Genomic DNA, 24,517 nt, shown 5'->3' on the forward strand with positions numbered 1-24,517 from the left:
AGTCTTCTCGCATCTGTGTTGGTAGATGGAGTACCGAGTTCACTAAAAGGTGCTCAATAAACAGTACCAATAAAAGAAAAGGTATTAACAAACTGGTAAGCGAAGGAAGAAGTTTTTGTTTTAAAGGGCTACTCTGTCTGGCTCCATCAGAGGCCCCGGTCAAAGACTCGCCTCTTCCTCCCCCCATCCCCCTTCCCCTCCCCTGCATCACCACCATCATCCCTCCATATCACCACCACCACTTTCATTCCACTTTCCAGGACCAATCTTATTTAAGGACCTGGCTTCGGGCTCCTCCATCTCAAGGCTAAGCACGGGGCCATAAGCTGACAGTTCTAGAGTTGTCTTTTGGTAGGAAATACAAAATGTCGTTTTTTACTAGGAATTCTTCTCAACACCAATAGAGCATTGAATGACACAGAAAGAACGTCTCCTTGGTAACTGGACAAACAGTTGGACAGCAGGTGGGGAGGGGGTTAAGAAACGGCCTTGCCGGAATTGAAGAAAACAGCTCTGGTGTCTAAGACATTCTGAAGAAGTTACAAAGAGAAAGAGGTTGGAAGGAGTGGGAGTGAAGAGAAAAGGAAAGAAGAGAAAGAAGCCAGGGGCTGTGAAGCCATGAAGTCAAGTTGCCTTAGGGTTTAATTATAAAAGAATTAGTGCAAAGAATTCCAGCAGAAAGGAGGGGAACATCAGAGAGATTGGGGAGAGGAGGTGGAGATGAAAATGAAAAGGATCAGCTCTAGACAATGGTTTCAATTTTATTTTAAAGGCATTTGGACAAATGTGACTGAAAGAGGGAAAGTGCAAAGTGCAGGAGATCCTTGTAGGGCAAGGGCTGTCAACTCAGGCTCTCCATTTGGATAAGCTATTTAAAACTAATCTTCATTCCTACCCCCTCCAATTGGGGGTTAGCCCTCAGAATGCTGGGGCTACCGAAATGTACACGGTTTCACCTGATTTCCTAGAACTACCAAATATGGAATTAAATAGGGTCCTTCGTCCCCGGCATTTGGGTGCACTTGAACTAGCAGAAAGCTAATTTGATGGTTTCTTACCTGTGGTGGGGGAGATTTTTCCTGGTGGTTCTGCAGGGGATCATGCGTGTGTAGGTGTGTGCAGGGAATCGTGTGTGTGTGTCCAGGGGATCGTGTGAGAGAGAGAGAGAGAGAGAAATTCCATCTGGGGGGTCAGCATGTGGAATCTGTTCTCCTTTCCTTTGCTCAAATGTTCCCGCCTCACCCTCTCCCTGCATGAAAAGTCTTGCCACAGTAAGGGTGGGGACAGACAATAAACCACATCTAGAAAACTAAGCATCTTACCAAAAGTCTTTGCTGACACAGCCTGAAAACAAGGAGGGGCTTCTTGCCCACAGGTGGTATCACCTCCCCACTCCTCCAGTAATAACAATCCTGTCTATTTTCACTGGGTCTCTGACCCAAGGATTGCTATTGCTCTATCAGCCCATTACATCATTCCTCACAACACCGCACTTGACGCTGGCACGTTATATTAGCTAATTTTACATTACTCCAAATCCGACCCCTCCCTCCACCCTCACCTGCATGAACCCATGAAACCTGAATATGTTTATGTTTACAGAGTTTTAACTGGCCTGCTTATTTTATAGTACTGAAAATATCCCATCTTCATCTATGCTTTTTTGTCTTTTTTCAAGTGTTCTTACACTTCTTGCACTTTCTCTCTCCTTCTCTTAAGCCACCCTCTCACCCTCTTCTTCCACATCTGTTCTCTCCAAATTCCATCAACCCAAAATCCCTCTCCCCAGGACTCCCTTCTCCACTCAGAATCTGTTTTTTCTGGTCGTGCTAAACATGGATCTGTGAGGATATTTAGGGAAGGGAACCTCTAGGGAGAGATTAAGGAAGAGGGCCATAGGGTGGAGAGGACAACCCTAGAGGGAAAATGATCAGTAGTAGGGGAGTAGAAAGAAGGGAGAGCAAATGAAGAAGAGTAAACTGCCAGGAGATTGATACTCTCGCCATTGCAGCTTTTTTTCCGGCTGTGGCTTCGGGACAAGTGAAAATGGAAACGCACCCTTGAATTACTGGAAGCAAAACAGGGGTCATTCTGTGATAGGCACTGAATTAACCACCGGGGTTAAATCAATCAGTGGCATGTACTGAGTGCTCACTGTGAGCAGAACTCTGTATAAAGCATTTGGGAAAGTCCAACAGAGCTGCTAGACATGATCCCCGCCCTCAAGGGGAAGGGCAGACTGCAAGATTGTCAGTTTAGACAGACTCTCCCCCAGAAGGGGCTCTTAATCTAGATGGAGGGAGACAAATGGAGTAAAATGGAATATAAATAAGAGCAAATTAAGATTAAGCAGTCCAAATTAACACTACTGAAATAAGTAAAGTCTAAATGGAGGAGGTGGTTCACAGATCCCTCCCTACTCCAAGCAAATGTCCTTACTTATGGAGAGTTACAACCTTCCCAGACTTCTAGCAGTTGGGAAGGCAAGTTTCTGGAAGGTCCAGAGGCCAGTGAGGATAATCCAGAAGACCACCTGACCCCTGGGTGATTCAGGGAGCCTGAAGGAGGGAGGGACAAGGAGTGTAGAGGATGTTACCACTCCAAGCTGCTGTAGTGGTCAATTAATGCTCTTGCGGGGTCTTCTGTGGCTGCTGCATCACTGTGACTGATGCCACATAATAATAATAATAATAATAATGATGGTATTTGTTAAGCGCTTACTATGTGCAGAGCACTGTTCTAAGCGCTGGGGTAGACACAGGGGAATCAGGTTGTCCCACGTGGGGCTCACAGACTTCATCCCCATTTTACAGATGAGGTAACTGAGGCACAGAGAAGTGAAGCGACTTGCCCACAGTCACACAGCTGGCAAGTGGCAGAGCCGGGATTTGAACTCATGACCTCTGACTCCAAAGCCCAGGCTCTTTCCACTGAGCCACGCTGCTTCTCTAACATCCCCAACGGCAACATCTCTTACTCAGCAGGTATGTCCTGGGTGGGCACCAGAGCCGATGCTGCGTGGCTGGCGAGGTGGAGGTAGAGGAGATGGCATGGCAGTCTGTCTCCTCCTTCCACCTTCCCCTCAAAACACTGCCCCCACTCATGTTCTGACCCCCACTCAATGCTCAAAATGGCAAACCTGGTATATACTTATTCCATTGCTTTTTTTTTTTTTTTAACATGAACAGTGGAAGATGGAGAGGCAGTTGTCTTATATTAAAACAGTAAATTCCTTTAGGGCAGGGATCATGCCTACTAACTCTGTTGTACACTGTTGATGCAAAATACAGCATCTACACACTGTAAGCACTCCAACACTACTGACAACTGAACAAATAAAATAAAATACAGTTAACTCATGAAAGCGCAATATGAAATATCCTTGTTCATGGAGAGATGGGTCTGCATATTAACACTACCTCAGCTATAAGAGAGAGTTCATTCCTAAATGTCAGAAGTTAGAAATAATGATTTCACTGTGAGACTGTAATCAATCAACGAGCAATTTTTCCAGGGGTGTAATGATCAGCATGTGGTCACAGGACATTTTCCCAGGGTGTTCTGGGGGTGGATTTGCTCTAGAAGCTCAGATAAACTTTTCTGCTCACTCCTACAGCTCAATTACCTTCTTAATAAACTTTTTTTAACTTTGCCCTTTTAATTTCTTACCATTCCAAACACAACCAAATCATTGCACACTACCTACAGTCATTATTCATGGATTTAAGGGATGACAGACCTGCTGGAACAGCAAAGAATCCAAAAAATATGATATTTGATCCCTGCACAGGATTTGCTGGATGGAAGAGAGCCCCGTGGTCTAATGGATAGAGCACGGGCCTAGGAGTCGGAGGACCTGAGTTCTGACTCCCAGCTCTGCCACCGTGGGCAAGTCACTTAACTTCTCTGTACTTCAGTTACTTCATCTGTCAATGGGGAATAAGACTGTGAACTCCATATGGGAGAGGAACTGTGCCCAACCTGATTATTTTATATCTATCCCAGCGCTTAGTACAGTGCCTGGCACATAGTAAGCGCTTAACATATACTATAAAAAAATGAGAAAGTAGTGAATAGAAAAAATTTCCCTTAATCCAAACTCAGCAGGGGATGAGAAAGATCTTTAAAAAGGAGTGAAACTCTTTAGAATGGACTAATATTATTATAAATTTAGAAAACAAATTCCCATTGAAAATGGGTGAATTTCACCATTTTAACTGATGGTAGTAGTGGGAAGAAAAATGATTACCCTGTATTGAAAAAACAAATGAAATTAATTGTGGTCTTTTTTTGGAGACAGTTATTTAAATAATCAATCAATGCTATTTACTGAGCGTTTATTGTGTGCAAAGCAATATAATAGCTTGAGAGAGTACAATAGAACAGTTAATAAAACATTAAAAACCACTGGATGTTTCTCAACTCTGTAAAATGGGGATTAAGACTGTGAGCCCCACGTGGGACAACCTGACTCCCTTGTGTCTACCCCAGCGCTTAGAACAGTGCTTGGCACATAGTAAGCGCTTAACAAATACCAACATTATTATTATTAACTTTGTCCAGGAGAAGATTAGATTATCATATCCTTTACTCTCCCCAGAGTCAACTGAAGAAACTTCTTACTATTGATTATAAAGCACTCCATCACCCGCTCCTACCTCACCTCGCTGGTCTGCTCCTACAACCCAGCCCGCACACTGCACTCCTCTAATGCAAACCTACTCACTGTACTTCAGTCTCACCTATCTCACCGCCGATCACTCGCCCGCATCTTGCCTCTGGTCTGGAATGCCTTTCCTCCACGTATCTGACAGGAAATTACCCTCTCCCCCTTCAAAGCCTTCCTGAAGGCCCATCTCCTCCAAGAGTCCTTCCCTGACTAAGCTCTCATTTCCTCTTCCGCTCCCTTTGTCGTCACCCTGTTTGCTCCCTTTATTCTTTCCTCCCTCAGCCCCACAACACTTAATCAGTCATATTTATTAGGCACTTACTATATAATAATGTTGGTATCTGTTAAGCGCTTACTATGTGCAGAGCACTGTTCTAAGCGCTGGGGGAGATACAGGGCCATCAGGTTGCCCTACGTGAGGCTCACAGGCTTAATCCCCATTTTACAGATGAGGTAACTGAGGCCCAGAGAAGTTAAGTGACTTGCCCACAGTCACACAGCTGACAAGTGGCAGATCAGGGATTCAAACCCATGACCTCTGACTTCCAAGCCTGTGCTCTTTCCACTGAGCCATGCTGCTTCTCTGCAGAACTCTGTACTATGCACTTGGGAGAGTATAACAACAGAATTAGCAGATATGTTCCCTGCCCCAAATGAGTTTCCAGTATAGAGGAGGAAATTTATGCACATATCTGTAATGTATTCATATTGCCGTATTTCTCCCGTCAAGATTTTAAGCTCATTGTGGGCAGTGAATGTGTCTACCAACTTTATCATATTGTATGCTTCCAAGGGCTTAGTACAGTGTTTTGCACACGGTAAGCCTTTGTGTACAAGTAAGCACTCAATAAATATAATTGAGTAAAGAAATTTCCTTGAGAGAAAAGAAGGGTTCCATCTGATTTTGAAGAAAAGAGTCCACCTTTTGAAGTTTGCTAGGCACTATTCGATAGCTTCCAGTCTAAGAGGGACGCTGTTCTCTACGGAACAGGTTATGACCCGTCCTTGCCTGACCTCTGTCTTCTGTGCATTCGTTCATATGTCCCTGCAGGCTGGACCCCCTTCAGAATCAGTGGTCTTTTACCTAGTTGTCTATTTCAAAACGACTAATAGCTCATATACTCCTCAGCCTCCATTCATTACCAAAAAAAAAAATTTATTCTGTACAGTCTTTTGTACATCAAGACACCAGGCTGGTTTGGTTCACGTTATTTTTTTTTCCCTCTCTGTATTACTCATTTGTTATTCATTTATACTCAGTCTCTAGGTAATTGGAAGACTTCAGCTTCCAGAATTCATAATCCTCTACTCTTCACCAGGGCAGAAATTCATCACTTAAATTTGAAAAGGGTGAAACTGAAAAAAGAAAAAATATTGATAAACTAGTAGGACTCTGCTGAAAACAGTTTATCTGTTTATGTCAGCATTTGGGGAGGGGGTGAAAGTGAAGACAAGTGAAAAGTAGGCAAGGATTCACAGCTTGTCATTTATTCACTTGTACCTGTGCCAGTCCTGAAATATATGCACGGAGACACTTCCAAACAAATGAATCCGAGATGTCCATTTATCTAACAAAGGTGCAGAATACTAAACTAACCACTTGGTGACTACACAACCTCTGCCCTCAAGGAACTTATCACTGTGGTTTGTACACAGCACCTTCTTTGCAAAAATGCAACAACTCAAAGTCTTTCACTTATAGCCCCAAATCTAAAAGAAATCAGGTGAGATCCAGAGTCACAAGGAATCCAAGAAATCAACATGGCGGAGTGGATACAGCATTGCCCCGGAAGTCAGAAAGTCAGGGGTTCTAATTCCACCTCTGCCATTTGTCTGCTGTGACCTTGGGCAAGAGGTCACTTCTCTGGGCCTCAGTTACCTCATCTGTAAAATGAGGATTGAGACTCTGAGCCCCACGTGGGCCAGGAACTGTGTCCAACCCGACTTGCTTGTATCCAATTTGCCTGGCACATGGTAAGCTCCTAACAAATACCACAATTATTATTATCATTACCATTATTATAATCTACCAGTCGTACCATTGTGCTGGTATTCGTGGAAGCTAGGGAACTTGTGAGGAAGCAACTGAGTACATTTGCTATGAGAGTTTCTAATTAGATTCAAGTGTCAAAGAGTTTTGAGTCACATTCTGTTCCCAGAAATCTTCTGTTGTTGCCCTGCAGGCACTGCTCTTAAAACCTGGATGGTTCCCCTCCCCTCTGACCTACACCAACAGCACTGATGGCCCCGGGGAAAGAGCAACATGTTGAGAGTCAGAAGACCTGAGTTCTTCTCCAGATTTGGCCATTTGCCTGCCAGGTGGGCATTAACCTCTCTCTGCCTCAATTTCCTCATCTGGAAAATGGAGATTAAATGCCTGTTTTCCCTCCCCATTAGCCTGTGAGCCCCAGATGGGATGCAAACTATGTCTGATCTGATTATCTTGTAGCTACCTTAGGACAGTGCTTGACACACTTAAATACCACAGTTATTATTTCACATAATCAGACTGGACATAGATCTCTTTAAGAACGTTTATAGAGATAAATATTATGAGCCCAGTTCTAGTGAGTAAACTATCTCTGGGATTAACCCATAACCTTGAAAGTTATATCAAGGCTTCCAGTCAACCAAGGAACCATTTACTAAACTATAACCTCAGCATAATAAACAGTAACCTAGTGGTCTCAACAATTTACTGGCAATTCCTAACAGACCAGTTTACTACCCGCATTCACAACAAAAACTCTATTTTCCTTGTCAGCCTGTGGTTAGAGAGTAAAAAGGACCTCAGGACCACAATTAGTGCGACATAATCTTCAAAAGCCCTGAAACCAAGCAAGAATTTAAGAATACACCATCTAATTCCAATTTCCAAGCATAAGGCAGTAATTTCTAATACTGTACCAATGGCAAAGAAAGGTGGGTAGAACAAGAGCTGGCTATGTGGGGCTTTCTACCTCTACCTCACATCCATCCCACTGTGGTCTTTGGGGGGGAAATAATCTAGATTCAAAGAGGACCATATTAAACAACAAATTTGCTGTAACAAAATCTCTTGAACAAAACTAGATAATCAAAACATCTGTGAAAAACAAAAAAAAAATCTCTAACTCCCTGGGGATATGTATTTTAAAACAACTTTTCAGAAAGCACTCTTTTTACATTCTATGCTAAAAAAACCAAACCTTGCTATTATATTTTTTACAGTACTTCCTACCCATTCCTTACTAGTCTGCTGTAAGTAGTTTCTCTCTGATGGTCTTTTTAAGATTTTCGATGTATCTTTTGGCCAAAGTGTTTTTTCTTTCTTTTAAATAATACTGCTGGAGGGGGAAAGTGCCTGAAGCTCTTTAAAACGAACTCACTTGATGGTCTAAGAAAAAGAAAAATTTTGAGGCTTTGATGCTTCTCGCATTTTCCTGAAAAGTGAAAATACCTGTGGGTAATGGAGCCCTGTGGGTTTATATTTTTTCAAATCCATAATCGCTATGGATACATACTCATCGTCCCAGAAGCCAGTTTTGAAAACCTACTTGTGGGCTTCACTGGCTTGAGATTAAAAGGCTTTGGGCCTTTTTACTTGGCTTTTTTTTTTCCATCTTGCACAAAGAGAATTGTTTAAACATGCCAAAAGCCAATTCGTACCTATCACATGAAAGCATAACGTTAGCGAAAAGGCTTCCCCAAAAAGGATGGAGCAAACAACAATGACATGTCTGTGAGAGTCTCAAAGTGCCAGCAAAGGGTGCTGATGCTTCCCGAGACAAGGCTCTTATCTAGGATGGCGATATCTGTTCCTTCTCAAGCATTTTCCTACCTCTAAAGTGAGGAAGGTACAACCATTCTAAAATAAAAGTGAAAGTCTAACAGATTCCACTCATACTTTCAAAAAATTGAAATCAAGCTGTTTGTAAACTCTTCTGTTAAGAATTCCAGGTCAGTATATTTGACAAATCAAATGACTTGGGAAAGTCTATTTAAGCCTTCCCTTATCTAGCTAACAGAGTACTAATGTAATTGTTGAAGCACTTATTGAGTGCCCACTGATGTGATGTACTGTACTAAGTGCCTGGAAAGTATGGAATAATGCAGTGATACATTCCCTACCCAGAGTGAGTGCCCAATCTAACCTGAGACAAGCATAAAATTAGCTACTAGACTGTCAAAATGAATAAAATTGAGTAGACATATACACACGAGTGCTAAGAAAAGTGTGTAAATAAGTCCAAAAGTATTATACAGCCTTCTAGGACGTATGCTTCTAGAACACATTCATAAATAGAAAGGAGCTTCTAATTGAAAGATTAAAAGATTTTCAATGATGCTCCCAGCGTGTTGGGTGAAGAAAGTTTCCCAGAGGACAAGGACTCCTAGGTCCAGGTTGCAGCATCAGCACAGCTGCCTAGACTAGGCTAAAGAGGAGCAGCGTGGCTCAGTGGCAAGAACACGAGCTTGGGAGTCAGAGGTCGTGGGTTCTAATCCCGACTCTGCCACTTGTCAGCTGTGTGACTGTGGGCAAGTCACTTCACTTCTCGGTGCCTCAGTTACCTCACCTGTAAAATGGGGATTAAGACTGGGAGCCCCAAGTGGGGCAACCTGATTACCCTGTATCTACCCCAGTGCTTAGAACAGTGCTCTGCACAAAGTGCTTAACAAATACGAACATTATTATTATTATCAGACAGCCTGCCTTTCTCTCTCCAGACCTCAAGCTTGTTATGGGCAGGGAATGTGTGTGTTATATTGTTATACTGTACTCTCCCAAGTGCTTAGTACAGTGCTCTCCACACGGTAAGTGTGCAATAAATGTGATTCACTGACTCACTTTAGTCTGCTGGAAAGGATCTGACAAGCCTCCTCCAATTCAAACTACTAGACCGTAAACTCCTCCTCTAGACTGTAAGCAGTTCGGCCGAGTGGGTAGAACACGGGCCCGAGTGTCAGAAGGACCTGGGTTTTAATCCCGGCTCTGCCACTTTTCTACTGTATGACCATGGGCAAGTCGCTGAACTTCTCTGGGCCTCAGTTATCACATCTGTGAAATGAAGATTAAGACCATGAGCCCCGTGTGGGAGAGGGACTGTGTCTAACATGATTAGCTTATATCACTGCCAGGGCTTTGTACAGTCCTTTGTACACATAGTAAGCATTTAACAGGTACCATAAAAGACCCCAAAGCTCTAATATGCTACTTTCCCAAGAGCTTCGTACAGTGCTCTGCCCATAATAACCATTCATTAAATACCACTGATTGATTGATAACTTTGTCGGCCACGTCATCAGTAGACGATAAGGTTCACAAACACCATCAGAGTTCATGGCAGTCTCTGCGTGCTGATTGTGCCAGCTGTGGTGTGAAACCACAGTGATGATGATGGTATTTGTTTCCCGTCCCGCAGGCCCGCAATCTCGGTGTCATCCTTGACTCGTCCCTCTCGTTCACCCCACACATCCTATCCGTTACCAAGACCTGCCGGTTTCACCTCTACAATATCGCCAAGATCCGCCCTTTCCTCTCCACCCAAACGGCTACCTTACTATTACGGGCTCTCGTTATATCCCGGCTAGACTACTGTGTCAGCCTTCTCTCTGACCTCCCTTCCTCCTCTCTCGCCCCGCTCCGGTCTATTCTTCACTCCGCTGCCCGGCTCATCTTCCTGCAGAAACGATCTGGGCATGTCACTCCCCTTCTTAAACAACTCCAGTGGTTGCCTATCGACCTCCGCTCCAAACAAAAACTCCTCACTCTAGGCTTCGAGGCTCTCCATCACCTTGCCCCTTCCTACCTCTCCTCCCTTCTCTCTTTCTACCGCCCACCCCGCACGCTCCGCTCCTCCGCCGCCCACCTCCTCGCCGTCCCTCGGTCTCGCCTATCCCGCCGTCGACCCCTGGGTCACGTCCTCCCGCGGTCCTGGAACGCCCTCCCTCCTCACCTCCGCCAAACTGATTCTCTTTCCCTCTTCAAAACCTTACTTAAAAATCACCTCCTCCAAGAGGCCTTCCCAGACTGAGCTCCTCTTCCCCCTCTACTCCCTCTGCCATCCCCCCTTTACCTCTCCGCAGCTAAAGCCTCATTTTCCCCTTTTCCCTCTGCTCCTCCACCTCTCCCTTCCCATCCCCACAGCACTGTACTCGTCCGCTCAACTGTATATATTTTCGTTACCCTATTTATTTTGTTAATGAATTGTACATCGCCTTGATTCTATTTAGTTGCCATTGTTTTTACGAGATGTTCTTCCCCTTGACGCTGTTTAGTGCCATTGTTCTTGTCTGTCCGTCTCCCCCGATTAGACTGTAAGCCCGTCAAACGGCAGGGACTGTCTCTATCTGTTGCCGACTTGTTCATCCCAAGCGCTTAGTACAGTGCTCTGCACATAGTAAGCGCTCAATAAATACTATTGAATGAATGAATGAATGAAAGTATTTGTTAAGGGCTTACTGTGGGCCAAGCACTATTCTAAGCGCTGGAAGGCACTTGGGGAGCACCCAGATAACAGTATTTATCAGTAGTCTGTCTGGGAATGCTGTCTATAGGATCTTGCTGGAAACAGAGAGTGGCGAGATCCCAGAGGAACAGGATCAACAAGTTCTGATCTCCCTCTTGCTTATTATTCAGTCGTAGTTATTGAGGGCTTACTGTGTGCAGAGCACTGTACTAAGCACTTGGCACTGTACTAAGCGCTAAGCACTGATAAACCGTGAGCCCCATATGGGATAGGGGCTGTGTCCTACAGGATTAACTTGTATCTACCCCTACATTTAGAACAGTGCTTTGCATATAGTAACCACTTAAATACCATAATAATAATAATTATGGTATTTGTTAAGCACTTACTATGTGCCAGGCACTCTATTAAGCTCTGGAATTATAATATTTAAATGCTTTCTATGTGCCAGGCACTGTACAAAGCGCTGGGGTGGATACAAGCAAATTGGGTTGGACACAGTCCCTATCCCATGTTTGTTCATTCATTCAATTCATTCAATCAATCATATTTATGAAGCGCTTATTATGTGCAGAGCACTGTACTAAATGTTTGGAAAGTACAATTCAGCAACAAAGAGGGAGAAACCCCGCCCACAACGGGGTCACATTCTGTCACGCTCACAGAGAAGTGAAGTGACTCGCCCAAGGTCACACAGCAGACAAGTGGTGGAGCCGGGTCTAAATGATATGATAATAATAATAATAATAATGAACATTGGCCTTAGCATGCAGAAGTCATCAACCCTTTAATCCTGAAAGAGCCTCCTGGAATCTGGGAAACCAAAGGACAACTTAATAATTCACAAGTAAGTTAGGGAAATAAAGGAGGAAATAATACATAGAGAGTTGGACCCTGAATAAACAAAGCCCTTCTGGAGGATAAACTGAAATCCTTTTTGGGAATATGAGGTACAATTTATCAAATTTATCCATTTGAATAACTCACCTTCAAAGGTACAGTATGGAGTTTAAGTAATTGATTAATACATCATTCTTTAAGATATTCAGGAGGACCCAACAGGGTGTAGTTATATCACAGTGATACTACAAAATGGAGAGGATTATTGCTATTATAAAATGACTCTATTTGTAAAATACCATTTTATTCTAATAAAAGCAAATAATTTAAATGAAAGGATTCCAGCAGACTTGGAAAGAGACACTAAGGGTTCCTAAATGTGTTTTCCGCAATAAAGAAGAATATTAATTCGAACTTTGAAAGCACCTTCCCCTCCAGGCACATCAAAAGTTATATAACCAGCTGAGTAATTAAGCTACCTAAGATCATACGCTAGAAATGGTCTCTTGCTATCAAATTATGTAGAAACTGAGGCAACAAGATATTAAGGAATTTATGTAAGGTTGCAGAATTCTAACTTGAAAAGGGACCGTACCTCTAACCAGGTTTAATTTGCCCATCCCCATGGCAATATTTTTAGTGCAGTGTCCAATTTGGCAACAGCAAACTTGGCAGAAAGGATGATGCAGGGAATGGTATTCTCCACCCCCTACCCTCTGCCAATATTAATTTCCCACATCTATTTGGTTAGCTAGAATTAATACTTACTAACCACTTACTGTGTACTAAGCACTGGGAAAGAATACACAGCTGGCAATTGGATTGAACACAGTCCCTGTTTTATGTGGGATTCACAATCTCAATCCCTTGGGGGACTCCTAATTTGTGCATCACTTCCTCCCCTCTACTCCATGGTGCTTTCTTTCAAAATTTGCCACTGACCATCTAAGAAGGTGTCACATTCAGTAGCAACGGGGTAAAGGAGAACAACCGATCACTGCAGGGTCCTGTGCCCTGACAACACCAGATTTCCAAACCTTCATCCTCCACAACCTCACAACCAGGGGTGGCAGTGATGGAGGGATAATAATAACAATAACGGTGGTATTTGTTAAGCGCTTACTATGTGCAAAGCACTGTTCTAAGCGCTGGGGGGATACAAGGTGATCAGGTTGTTCCACATGGGGCTCACAGTCTTAATCCCCATGGAATTGAGGGCCAGAGAAGTGAAGTGGCTTGCCCAAAGTCACACAGCTGACAAGCGGCAGAGGCGGGATTTGAACCCATGACCCCTGACTCCCAATTGGGGATTGAGACTGTGAATCCCACATAAGACAGGGACTGTGTTCAATCTAATTTACATGGATCCAGCCCAGTGCTTAGTACAATGCTTGGCACATAGTAAGTGCTTAACCAATGCCACAGTTATTATTATTATTATTAGACCACTCTGAATGCATTGCTGATTCTCATTTCTTCCAAGAAATAGCCTCTTCCCCAGACAATGAATTCCAAACTTGCTTGACCTGAAAAACATTCTCAGCCAATTCCAACAAGAGAGAGAGATACTGCAGTCTTCAATCTGGAAATTGTGGAGAAGCAGGTGGCAAATTGGAACATGCATTTCAGTTTTTGTACAACTATTGTGAGAAACAAGCTGGGATTTCTCTCTCCCCCACTAAAAACAACATAAAAAGAGATCTTGAGCAATTTTCCAAAATACTTTTGCAAGAGATCATCACTTTGGATTAGCTCTAGCCCTTTTGTACAAGGATGTCACGCAACAGGATTCTGACCAGTGGCCCCTCACTTCATACCTCCAGATGTGCAAATGTTGTTTATTATTCAGCTGCATTCATTTCTTTACAGGAATTTTTTTTTTGGTAAAGTAACCACAGTGATCAAAGCAAGAGGGGGCAGTCAACTGAATTACGTTTGGGAGTCACTGTGTCAAGAACCAAGAGGGAACTGACCTCCAAAATTGAAATTGTCAACTGCTACTCTAAATTTCAGAAAGATTAGTGGTGGATAAGTGAAAACTAAATAATCCACTAGATAAACTAATGGTGTGATTTAACTCTGCCTCCTAGTGAAAGGTTTCCAAAACCCACCTTCAAATGTAACTACAACATTAGTAACCTTAAAAAGGTATCAAGACAGAAGCTACTCAGATTTTTAAAAACAGCTAAAAGGAAGCAATGACAGGAACATTTTTGAAAGTTGTGATCAGGACCCCAAGAGTCAAGACATTTGGCACCAGTCTCAGCTCTCGCAGGACTAATCAATGAGTTTGTTGGATAAACTCATCAAACCTCAATTTCCCTGTCTTTATAAATGGCTTTAAAAGAATCTTCTCCATCAGTGGCTGGGGAGATGGAAAAAGGGAGGGAGGTATTGAGAATTAGGGTTAGAGAAATTGATATAGTTCCAATTAGGACTTTGCATTGGGATTAAGGATCCTTTGTTAAATAGATTGCTGTAAATAGTGAAATGCAGACAAAAGGCCAGCATCAAGTTCCACAGAACCCAAAAGAGCCAAATATAGTCTTTTACGATGACATCAAAGTACTAGTCATTTTTACCAATTCTCCATTTCTCCTGTTATTTTAACAGCGGCTTAAATAAAATGTAGTGGAACTGAACATCAATTGCTCTTATCCGTGGGTCTCTGACATTTTGTAGATAGCTTCCTACCATCTGTGGAATGCATCATTTTTCTTGTCTGAGACAGCATACATAGTAATTCACTAAATGACACAGCAGATTATAAAGTTCTGAATCAAACCAAAGCAGTAGTTTGAGTCCAGATTTAATGCCCATCAGTAAACCACAAATGAGAATTAAGGTTCCTATGGAAAAACCGTCATGCTTAAAAGAGCATTAACATATTTTCACAACTTCAGCTTGTACTCACCTCACTGTACTGAACTACTGGGGTACTGAATTAACACTTCACAGAATGGATAAGCAATTTTCTACTCAAAAGGACATGTTACAACACAGAGAGAAATACGAAAGCATTCATTCTGTTCTCCTATTTTCTTAAATTAACTCCTGCACAAGCCAATTTGAAAAAGGTAGCAATATGTACAATTTCAGAGGAAAGAGGATCCTTTTATAATAGTGCCGTGTGTGTGTGTGTGTGCAGAAGGGAGTGAGAGAAGACGAAATGAGGGCGTAGTCAGGGATGGTTTCTTGGAGAAGATGTGCTTTTAATAAGGCTTTGAAAGTGGGGAGAGTAATCGTCTGTCAGACGTGAAGAGGAAGGGTGTTCCAGGCCAGAGGGACGATATGGGCATGAGTTCAGCAGCGAGATAAACGAGACTGAGATACAGTGAGTAGAAATGCATTACAGAAGTATGTGCGCTGGGCTGTAGTAGGAAATCAGAGAGGTAAATAGAAAGGGGCAAGGAGACTGAGTGCCTGAAAGCCAATGGTACAGAGTTTTGGTTTAATGTGGAGGTGGATGGGCAACCACTGAAGATTTTTGAGGATAAGGGAAACGTGGATTGGACATTTTTGCAGAAAAATGATCTGGGCAGTAGAGTGTAGCATTAGCTGGCGAGATAGGAGACAAGAAGGTCAGCAAGGAGGCTGATGCAGCTATTAAGTTGGGATAGGAAAAATGCTCGAATTAACATGATAGCAGTTTGGATGGACAGGAAAGAGTGCATTTTAGAAATGGTGTGAAGGTTGAAATGACAATATTTGGTTACAGATTGAATACATGGATTGAATTAGAGAGATGAGTCGAGGATATTGCCAAGTTAATGGGCTTGTGAGACAGAGTGTATGGTAGTACTGGCTATAATGATGGGAAAGTTATGGGGAGGCCAGGGTTTGGGTGGGAAGATTACGAGTTCTGTTTTATACACTTTGAGTTTGAGCTGCCTGAAAGACTGCAGAGAAGGAGAGAGATCTGGGTTAGATGTAAATTTGGGAATCACTCGCATAGAGATGATAATAAGCCATGGCAGCGAATCAGTTCTCCAAGGAGGCAGAGGAGGAGCCTTTGAAAGACACTGAGAAGGACACAATAAGTGCTCAATAAATACAATTGAGTGAAAAGCCAGAGAGATAATAATAATAATAATGTTGGTATTTGTTAAGTGCTTACTATGTGCAGAGCACTGTTCTAAGCGCTGGGGTAGATACAGGGTCATCAGGTTGTCCCACGTGAGGCTCCCAGTCAATTCCCGTTTGACAGATGAGGGAACAGAGGCACAGATAAATTATGTGACTTGCCCACTGTCACACAGCTGACAAGTGGCAGATCGGGGATTCAAACCCATAACCTCTGACTCCCAAGCCCGTGTCCTTTTCACTGAGCCACGCTAAACCAGGAGAAGACAGTGTCAGTGAAGCCAAGGTTGGATGATGTTTCCAAAAGAAGGGGATGGTTGAAAGTTTTAAAGGCAGATGAGAGGTCGAGGAGGACTGCGATGGAATAGAAGCCACTGGATTTGGCAAGAAGGAGATTACTGGTGACTTTGAGAGAGCAGCAGGTTTTGTGGAATGAAGGGGGAAGAAATCAGACTGCAGGGGTTCAAGGAGAGAATTGGAGAGAGAATGTGGACACAGCAGGTGTAGACAACTCTCTCAAAGAATTTGGAGAGGAATGGTAGGAGGGAGGGGCAAATAACTGGAGGGGGCTGTGGGGTCAAAGGAGGGTTTATTTAGGATAGGGGATGCATGAGCATCTTTGAAAGCAATGGGGAAGAAACCACTGGGAGAGTGCAAAGTTCAGTCAGAGACGGAGAGGGCAAGTGCTTTGATACAGTACAACAGGATGGGATCAGAGATACAGATGGAGGGGGTGGAATCACATATTATTTTCACCTATTCATCTCAGCCTTTTTTTTTCCATTGCTGTTTGCACCTTTGATTGGATATATTCTTTTAATCACAATTAACAATATAAAAACGATGTTTTTAAAACAGACTATTGGCTAAGATTCTTGATTCATAACCAAACCATAGCTGGTTGCTTGATTCAAAGGAAAGATCATTTACTGAATGCTAAATACAACTCTGAAATCCCTGTGGTGTGAAGAGATTCACCTTCAGCATTCAGTGATGACACGTAAAGTAAATTGCTAAAATACAAGGGAGGCAGTGACAGAACTGCACAGCATAGGCCAAAGGCTAATCTGGAATTGAACAGAATGCTGTGATTTACATAATGGGGGGAACAAAGAGAATAGAAACAGATGCCTGGTCACACTCTTTGCTTTGATGAACACCTTAAGCAAAACTGTTGCCACCAAACTGAATGACTGAGTTAAATGTCATGGACAATGAAAAGAAGGACAAAAAGATGCTGCTCTTACCTGGATAAGAGAAAGATCCTCAAGCTGTAACCTGAAGAGGTAATTTCTGAAAGAGAGAAAATGAGCGAGAGAGGGAGAGATTATAATTTTTGTTCATGAAAACATTAAAGCCCAGAATAAAACCACTAAGAAAATATAAATAAATTGCAATTTTTAGTCCAATATTTGCTTGAGTAAGAGTATTCACACCCTACAGTACTTAACCTTGGGAGAGAATTCAACTGCAAATATGCTAAGAGACAGAAGTTTAATTTCCCACCTTGGAATTTGGTCACAGCTGAATAGCTAAAACTTGTGTGATCTTCAGTAATCAGGAAGGAACCCACCTTATATTTCACCCAAAAGATAATCAGTTTATCAGAGTAATTTATGAATGAATCAGAAAGAATGGTCACAGACACCAAGGACTCTGTCAGGTCCAGGAAAAACCCACGATATTTTTGACAAAAGTGAAAGAACCCAGATAGTTTATTTTTACTTTTGAGAGACAGGAAGCAGGGATTTCAACGTAAACATTTATGAAGAGGTGGAAGAAACAGCCAAGGCCTCTGTGAGGTTGTGCAAAAAAGCTTCAGAGGCAAATAATCCAGAAAGTTTACTGGTCTTCAAGCAAGATTTGCCTAGATACCAGCTGATTCTATATGAGCATTTTACACTGGTGTTTCCTCACAACAACAATCACCATGTTAACCAGAAACAAAGTAAAAAACATTCTGACGAATGCCAAGCAAAAATATTCAGTGATAATTTTAGTCATACCTGTCAACATCATAGTTGCACTCTTCAAAATACCCATGTTGAAAAAAAATGTACTATGCAAATCATGTTTGCCAATGGTGAATAAAGTTTTGGGGAGGTGACAGCTAAAAAAAACTGAAACTACCACCCACAGGGAGAAGGCTCATCAGACTTCTGCCTCTAAGGCTAGTTCAAGCAGTCTACAATGTGTTTCCATATAAGAAAGCCTTTTTCATTTCATTAGCATTGTACATGGAATTTATTTGTACCTACTTAAAGTTCAGGGGTTTCCTATAGGCACACAGTATTGTATGGAACTTTGAACACTTACAATTTGTGTGGTATGTGATACTAACAAACTGATTGAGCATTTCAGGTGCAGAAACACAATGTGCTGCTGCTAACAAGCAGTGTAGCCTAGAGAAGAGAGAGGACCTGGTATCTAATCCCATCTCTGTCATTCATTTCGTGTACTGTGTGTCTTTGGACAAATCACCTAATTTGTCTGTGCCTCAGTTTACTCAACTATGAAAAAGGGAATTCAATACCTGTCTCAAACCCCCGAAGCCTGTGAGCCCCGCTTGGGACACGGACTGTCTCTGACCTGAGTTTATTGTCTCTATCCCAGTTCTTAGCACATAGTCAACTCTAATAAATATCACAATGAGGACTGAAGCCATCCCTGAGCAGAGTCACATCGAGTTAGAAATAACTCATGGCTGGATTGAAGCAGTGTATTACTGTATTTTTCCATCCATTTTTGCTAAATCGTGTTAAATTCAGGTAAAGATGTCACATTCTGGCAAGACTGACTGCTTGAATATTTGCTGTCATTGAAATCTCTCAGGGCACTCGGCAATAACTGCTCTACAGAGTCAGAGATGACACTATTGATGGTGAAATATTACACACAAATGCTGGTGTTAACTCACACAGACAACAGAGATGGATTTTTATCTAAACAATCACCTTATGTTTGTATAATATTGCCACACATCCTGTCACAAATCAATTGGGGCCCACATCAAAATTCAACTGAATCACCTAAAGTACCAGGATTGATTGATGTTTTTTAATTAAATGTTACAGTGCCATTTGTAAATCCTTACAAATGCAATATGAAGACGATTTCTTTACTGGTTTGATATCTAACTAGGCTCCAGTTTCAGCTGAAATATTAAATGAAATTCCATTAGAAATTCTACCTTCGCTGAAACCAGGCAGGACTTGAAACCTCAGGAGAAAAAAGCTTGATCCCTCTCAGTTTAAGTTTATGATTTGTGAAAGTTATATGTTACGACAGGAAAGAGGGTTCTCTAACAGGATAGTAAAAATTGGGCCACAAACTAAAATAAGATCTGTGGTCGTTCTGAAAGAAGACCACCTCCAGAAGGGCACTGAAAAGGCAACTACTTTATTTCTCAGTTGTGAGAAGCAGAGCAGGAAATCCACAAAAATGAGGTTTAGGAGACAGACTCAAGACCTTTTTCAACACACCGGAAAAATGACGCTGGATCAAAGCCATTTGAAAACTGAAGACCTCATCCAGGTTCAGTCAACTCTCAGAGGATTCTATTCTTTGTTCAGCTGAAAAGCACTTAAACACTAGAAGTGTTCGAACAAGCAACTTGTTCACAACCAGAACAGGCATGGTTCCTCACAGGCTCCCAAGGGGTGATAAGGTTACTTGTTAGGTTCACCCACACTCCAAGTAAAAGGTGACAAGTTTTACTATACCCACTGTTCACACAGAAAAGCAAAACGCAAAGCGTTTAAGAATTTCACTCACACCGTGAATTAGTGGCAGACTTGGGATCTGGATGGCAGGAGGAATTAAAAAACGCAGAGCTTAACCGCCTAGTTTTTGACCGAGTCAAAGTGAAATTATGACTCTACAGGTTCAAGTTTATGAATGATCTCTATTAGAAGTAGAAATTAAAGTCTGAAGAATTCATGAAACCATTAACAATTACTTAAACTACATACGAAATGATTTGACCCAACCATTTTTTTTCCAATGGTATTAGGCACTTACTATTTGCAAGGCACTGTAGTAAGCGCTGGGGTAGATACAAGATAATTGTGTTGGACACAGTCCCTGTCCAACATAAGGCTCACAGTCTTAATCCCCACTTTGTAGATGATGGAAATGAGGCACAGAGAAGGCAAACAACTTGCACTAGATCACACAGCAGACTAGTAGCAGAGTAGTCCAGAGCTAGGATTAGAACTCAGGTCCCCTGACTCTGAGACCCATGATCTCTCCACTGGGCCATGCTGCTTCTCTAAGAACCCTCTTATTAGAACCCTGAGAAATATTCCCAATAATTATAATAATAATAATATTTGTTAAGTGCTGTCTAGGTGTCAAGCAATTCTCGAAGCACTGCGATAAATACAAGTTAATCAGGTTGGACAAAGTCTCACAGGGGGCGTACTGTCTAAGGGGGAGGGAAAACAGGTATTGGATAATTATTTTACAGAAGAGGAAATTGAGCCTCAGAGATTTGCCCAAGGTTACATATCAGACAAGGGGCAGAGCCAGATAAGAACCCAGGTTCCAGATCTGGGCTCTTTCCATTAGACCACGCTGCTTCACTAGAACAAGAAAAGATAGTTATACAAGTTAAGGCTAAGGTAATAGGGTCCCCAGGATGTGTACATAAGTGCCCCAAAAATCTAGGGGAGACCCTGGGGAAAACCCAGCCTGCTGCCCCCTGACTCCAGCTCTCTTCTGTATACACAGGGATTCTGCTTTCTTTATATCCTGTATACTTCTTGTGTCTTGAGGATATATCTTGGGGAAGCAGCGTGGCTCAGTAAAAGAGCCTGGGCTTAGGAGTCAGAGGTCATGGGCTCGACTCCCGAATCTGCCACTTGTCAGCTTTGTGACTGTGGGCAAGTCATTTAACTTCTCTGTGCCTCAGTTACTTCATCTGTAAAATGGGGATGAAGACTGTGAGCCTCACGTGGGACAACCTGATTACCCTGTATCTATCCCAGCGCTTACAACAGTGCTCTGCACATAGTAAGCGCTTAATAAATACCATCATTATTATTATATAAACTCATCACACAGCAGCAGCAAATGACTAAAGATGACAATATGCTATTTAGATCATTAGTGAAGCTTTTGATTTACTTTGGATTGGGAGAGTTAGTCAACATATGAACCAAACTATTCATTTCATATAGGTACGGCATAAAACTGATTCTGAATTCCATTACTTGAGAAGTTGTAAAAAAAATTGCTTTGCAGTAAAATGTTCTCCTGGAACCATCTAAAAGGATTCAAGATGTTGATAAAGCACCTTGAGTAAATGTTAAACTGAAAAAAGAAATCCAAGAAGGTGTTACTATCCATTGATCCAGAGAGATCAAAGGGGTCTCTAGGTATTTTATTCTTGACAACATACTTAACATTTCATTAAAAAAGTGCATTTAGATATTTCCACTAAGAGAAAATGGATCCAGGAAACCAGTAAAATGATCTTTTCGAGTACTAAATAGCTTTTTAAACAGTGGTTACTGAAGTCTTAATTTGCTTTTAAAAATTCTGACAAAGATAGTGAAACAAATTAAACATTCCACATACACAGTTTTAAGCAAGAAAGTCAATTAACAGATTCCTTTATCATGCGGATCAGGAATGATTGAGAGACATCACCAAAATGGAAAATTATGTTGCCATAACGAAATCTTTGCCTTGCTTCTGCTCTCTGACGATACTCTCCTCCATCTCTTGCCCTCAGTTGAGCTACTTCACTACGTAATTGGAACATATGACACTGTGCAATGCAGTATGAAGAGTCATGGCTGGAATTACTTCCCACTACTATTGCTTGGGAAGTGCATTAACTCTTCCAGGCTACTAGGACATCTGTCAATAATTACAATAATAATAATAATAATAACGGCATTTGTTAAGTACTTACTATATGCCAAGCACTGTTCTAAATGCTGGCACAGATACAACATTATCAGGTTGGACAAAGTTCCTGTCCCACATGGGGCTCAAAATCTAGATAGGATGGAGTAGGATTTAATCTCCATTTTATAGATGAGGAAACTGAGGCACAGGAATGTTAAGTGACTGGCCCAGATCACATAGCAATAAGTGGCAGAGTTAGGCTTAGACTCTATATCCTCTGACTTCCGGGCCCATAATCTTTCCAATAGGCTACGCTACTTCTCTTTTAACACAATATACCACAACCAAAGCAAGGTAACTCTTTCAAGGAAGGTACCTTTACACACCAACCCAAATGAAAATAATTTGAATATAAATGGGGGTGATTTCCTAAAATTGGAGGTGTTGGGCTTTATTTTAGTTACCGCTGGTTCTGAAACTCACATTTGCTTTCCCACAAAAACTGATTTAGGATTCCAATGAACGTTGTTCAGACATCCCAGAAGTACTTCGAGATGGTCATTCCCCCCATTCTTCCTCTTTTAAACCTTATCACTCAAGTTAGATCCAATATAGCAAAGCGGCATGGTGTTGTGCATAGAGTGCAGGCCTGAAAGTCAGAAGATCATGGGTCCTAATATCGGCTCCTCCACTTGTCTGCTGTGTGATCTCGGGCAAGTCACTTCACTTCTCTGCGCCTCTGTTACCTCGTCAGTAAAATGGGGATTAAGACTGTGAGCTCTATACAGGACAGGGACTGTGTCCAACCTGATAAAGTTGTATCTACCCCCAGGGCTTATTACAATGCCTGGCACATAGTAAGCACTTAACAAATACCATTATTATTATTATATTGTTACAGAGAGTTCTCTATCACAGGGGTTTTGTCATTAAAGCAATCCATGTTATGGAAAATATGTGATACAGTAACCCTTCATTTTACAGTTTAGAGGTAAGATATTTCGAAGATACCATTATCTTAGAATATTTTTTGGACATAAATTCCTGTATTATGGTTATGTCCAACCTTGGCAGAATGCATTACACCCTTACACTTCAGGGCTATTTAACTATAATAGTCAGGTCAAAATAAAACAAAGTGGAAGCTGGGAAGCGAAGCAGCATCGTACCCAAGAACAATGCCACACATACATGAACAAACCATTTCTTCCCTTTTTACGGTACTTAAGTGCTTTTTATGTGTCAGGTACTGTATTGAGCATTGAGATAAATACAAAATAATTGGGTTGGACACAGTCCCTGCCCCACAAAGGTCTCAGAATCTTAATCCCTACAGATGAGATAACAGGCACAGAGAAGGTAATTGATTTGCCCAAGGTCACACAGCAGACGCATGTTGGAGCCGGGATTAAAACTAAGGCCCTTTGACTTCCAGGCCCGTATTCTTTCCAGTAGGCCATGCTGCTTCCTTCATGACATCTACTTCCACCAATGTGTGCATCATGTAATAGCAGAGAAGAACTGTGCTGTGAGAACAAAGTCCCCATATTCTTCCACCTGGTTACATCAAAATCAGGTAACAAAAACTGTTATATGAGAAATGATTGTTATTTAGTAGGTTAAACCTGTTTTCCCTCTTCCTTCCACTGTAAGCCCCAAGTAGGACAGGCATTATATCTAACCTGATAATATTATACCTACCCCAATGCCTGGCACATCGCAAGCCCTTAACAAATACCATAATTATCACTGCTGTGGTTGTCAAAAAAACTTTCTATTTTTTTCTAAATCTTTTTAATGAGCCTGAGCAAGATGAAGAGTTCAACTGATTCATACTTTCTCCAACCCTGACCTCTTATCCATAACACTTTTTATGTCCTTTGAAACCATTCCTATTTTACAAAAAGCATGCCTTAAATCGGCAGTTATTAAGATCTTGGTTTGGGAATAACTTAGAATTCAATGTCACCTATTTTTCTCTTCTAGCAGATTTGCCTGTTCTGAGCTGAGACTCACAGGAAGTGTAATCTTACAGATCACTACTTGACATTTCAAATCTTAAAGCTTAAATCCCGTCTCTGAGGAATGCAAAAAAGTGATATTCTGTATTTAAATACCACTTATTCAAAGTTTAATTAATAAGATTTAACACAGTAAAAGACATCTACTGTATTGCCATTTTATCAAATATGGCCAAATAAACAATCTATGGCATTTATTGCGTCCTTGCTATGTTAAGAACACTGTAGTAGCATTTGGGAGACAATTAAGTTGCATAAGAACATAATGTATGTATATCATATGCTGCCAGAGAGGGTTCAGTAGAATATTAATACAGCTTCTCCTCTCCATAATGTTTAGCAATATGAAATATATAGTATGTAATCATTATTAATCAATACTATTTATTTCTTTAAAGATAATATAAATTTCATTAAACCTCCGGTATTTGCAGATCTCTAAATGTTACCAGGAGGATTATAAATCATGACTCATTGTTTTAAAATTAACTTTTTCTCCAGTTCAGGCGGCTTTCTGTAGGTTCAATGGACATTAATCAAACAGTTTTTAATCAAAAAAAGCACAAATACCAATATTAATATGCTCTTATGAATGACAC

General features: G+C 41.6%; 1 protein-coding gene across 1 annotated transcript in view; it reads right to left on the minus strand.

Annotated features, from left to right (window-relative positions):
• SEMA5A (semaphorin 5A) overlaps positions 1 to 24,517 on the minus strand; it is a 366,908-nt gene that overhangs the window by 189,054 nt on the left and 153,337 nt on the right. The window contains 1 exon segment of the mRNA XM_001519071.3: positions 17,289 to 17,334. Coding sequence (XP_001519121.2) covers positions 17,289 to 17,334 — 46 coding nt within the window.

Source organism: Ornithorhynchus anatinus, chromosome X3 (assembly GCF_004115215.2).
Source record: "Ornithorhynchus anatinus isolate Pmale09 chromosome X3, mOrnAna1.pri.v4, whole genome shotgun sequence".
NCBI lineage: Eukaryota > Metazoa > Chordata > Mammalia > Monotremata > Ornithorhynchidae > Ornithorhynchus > Ornithorhynchus anatinus.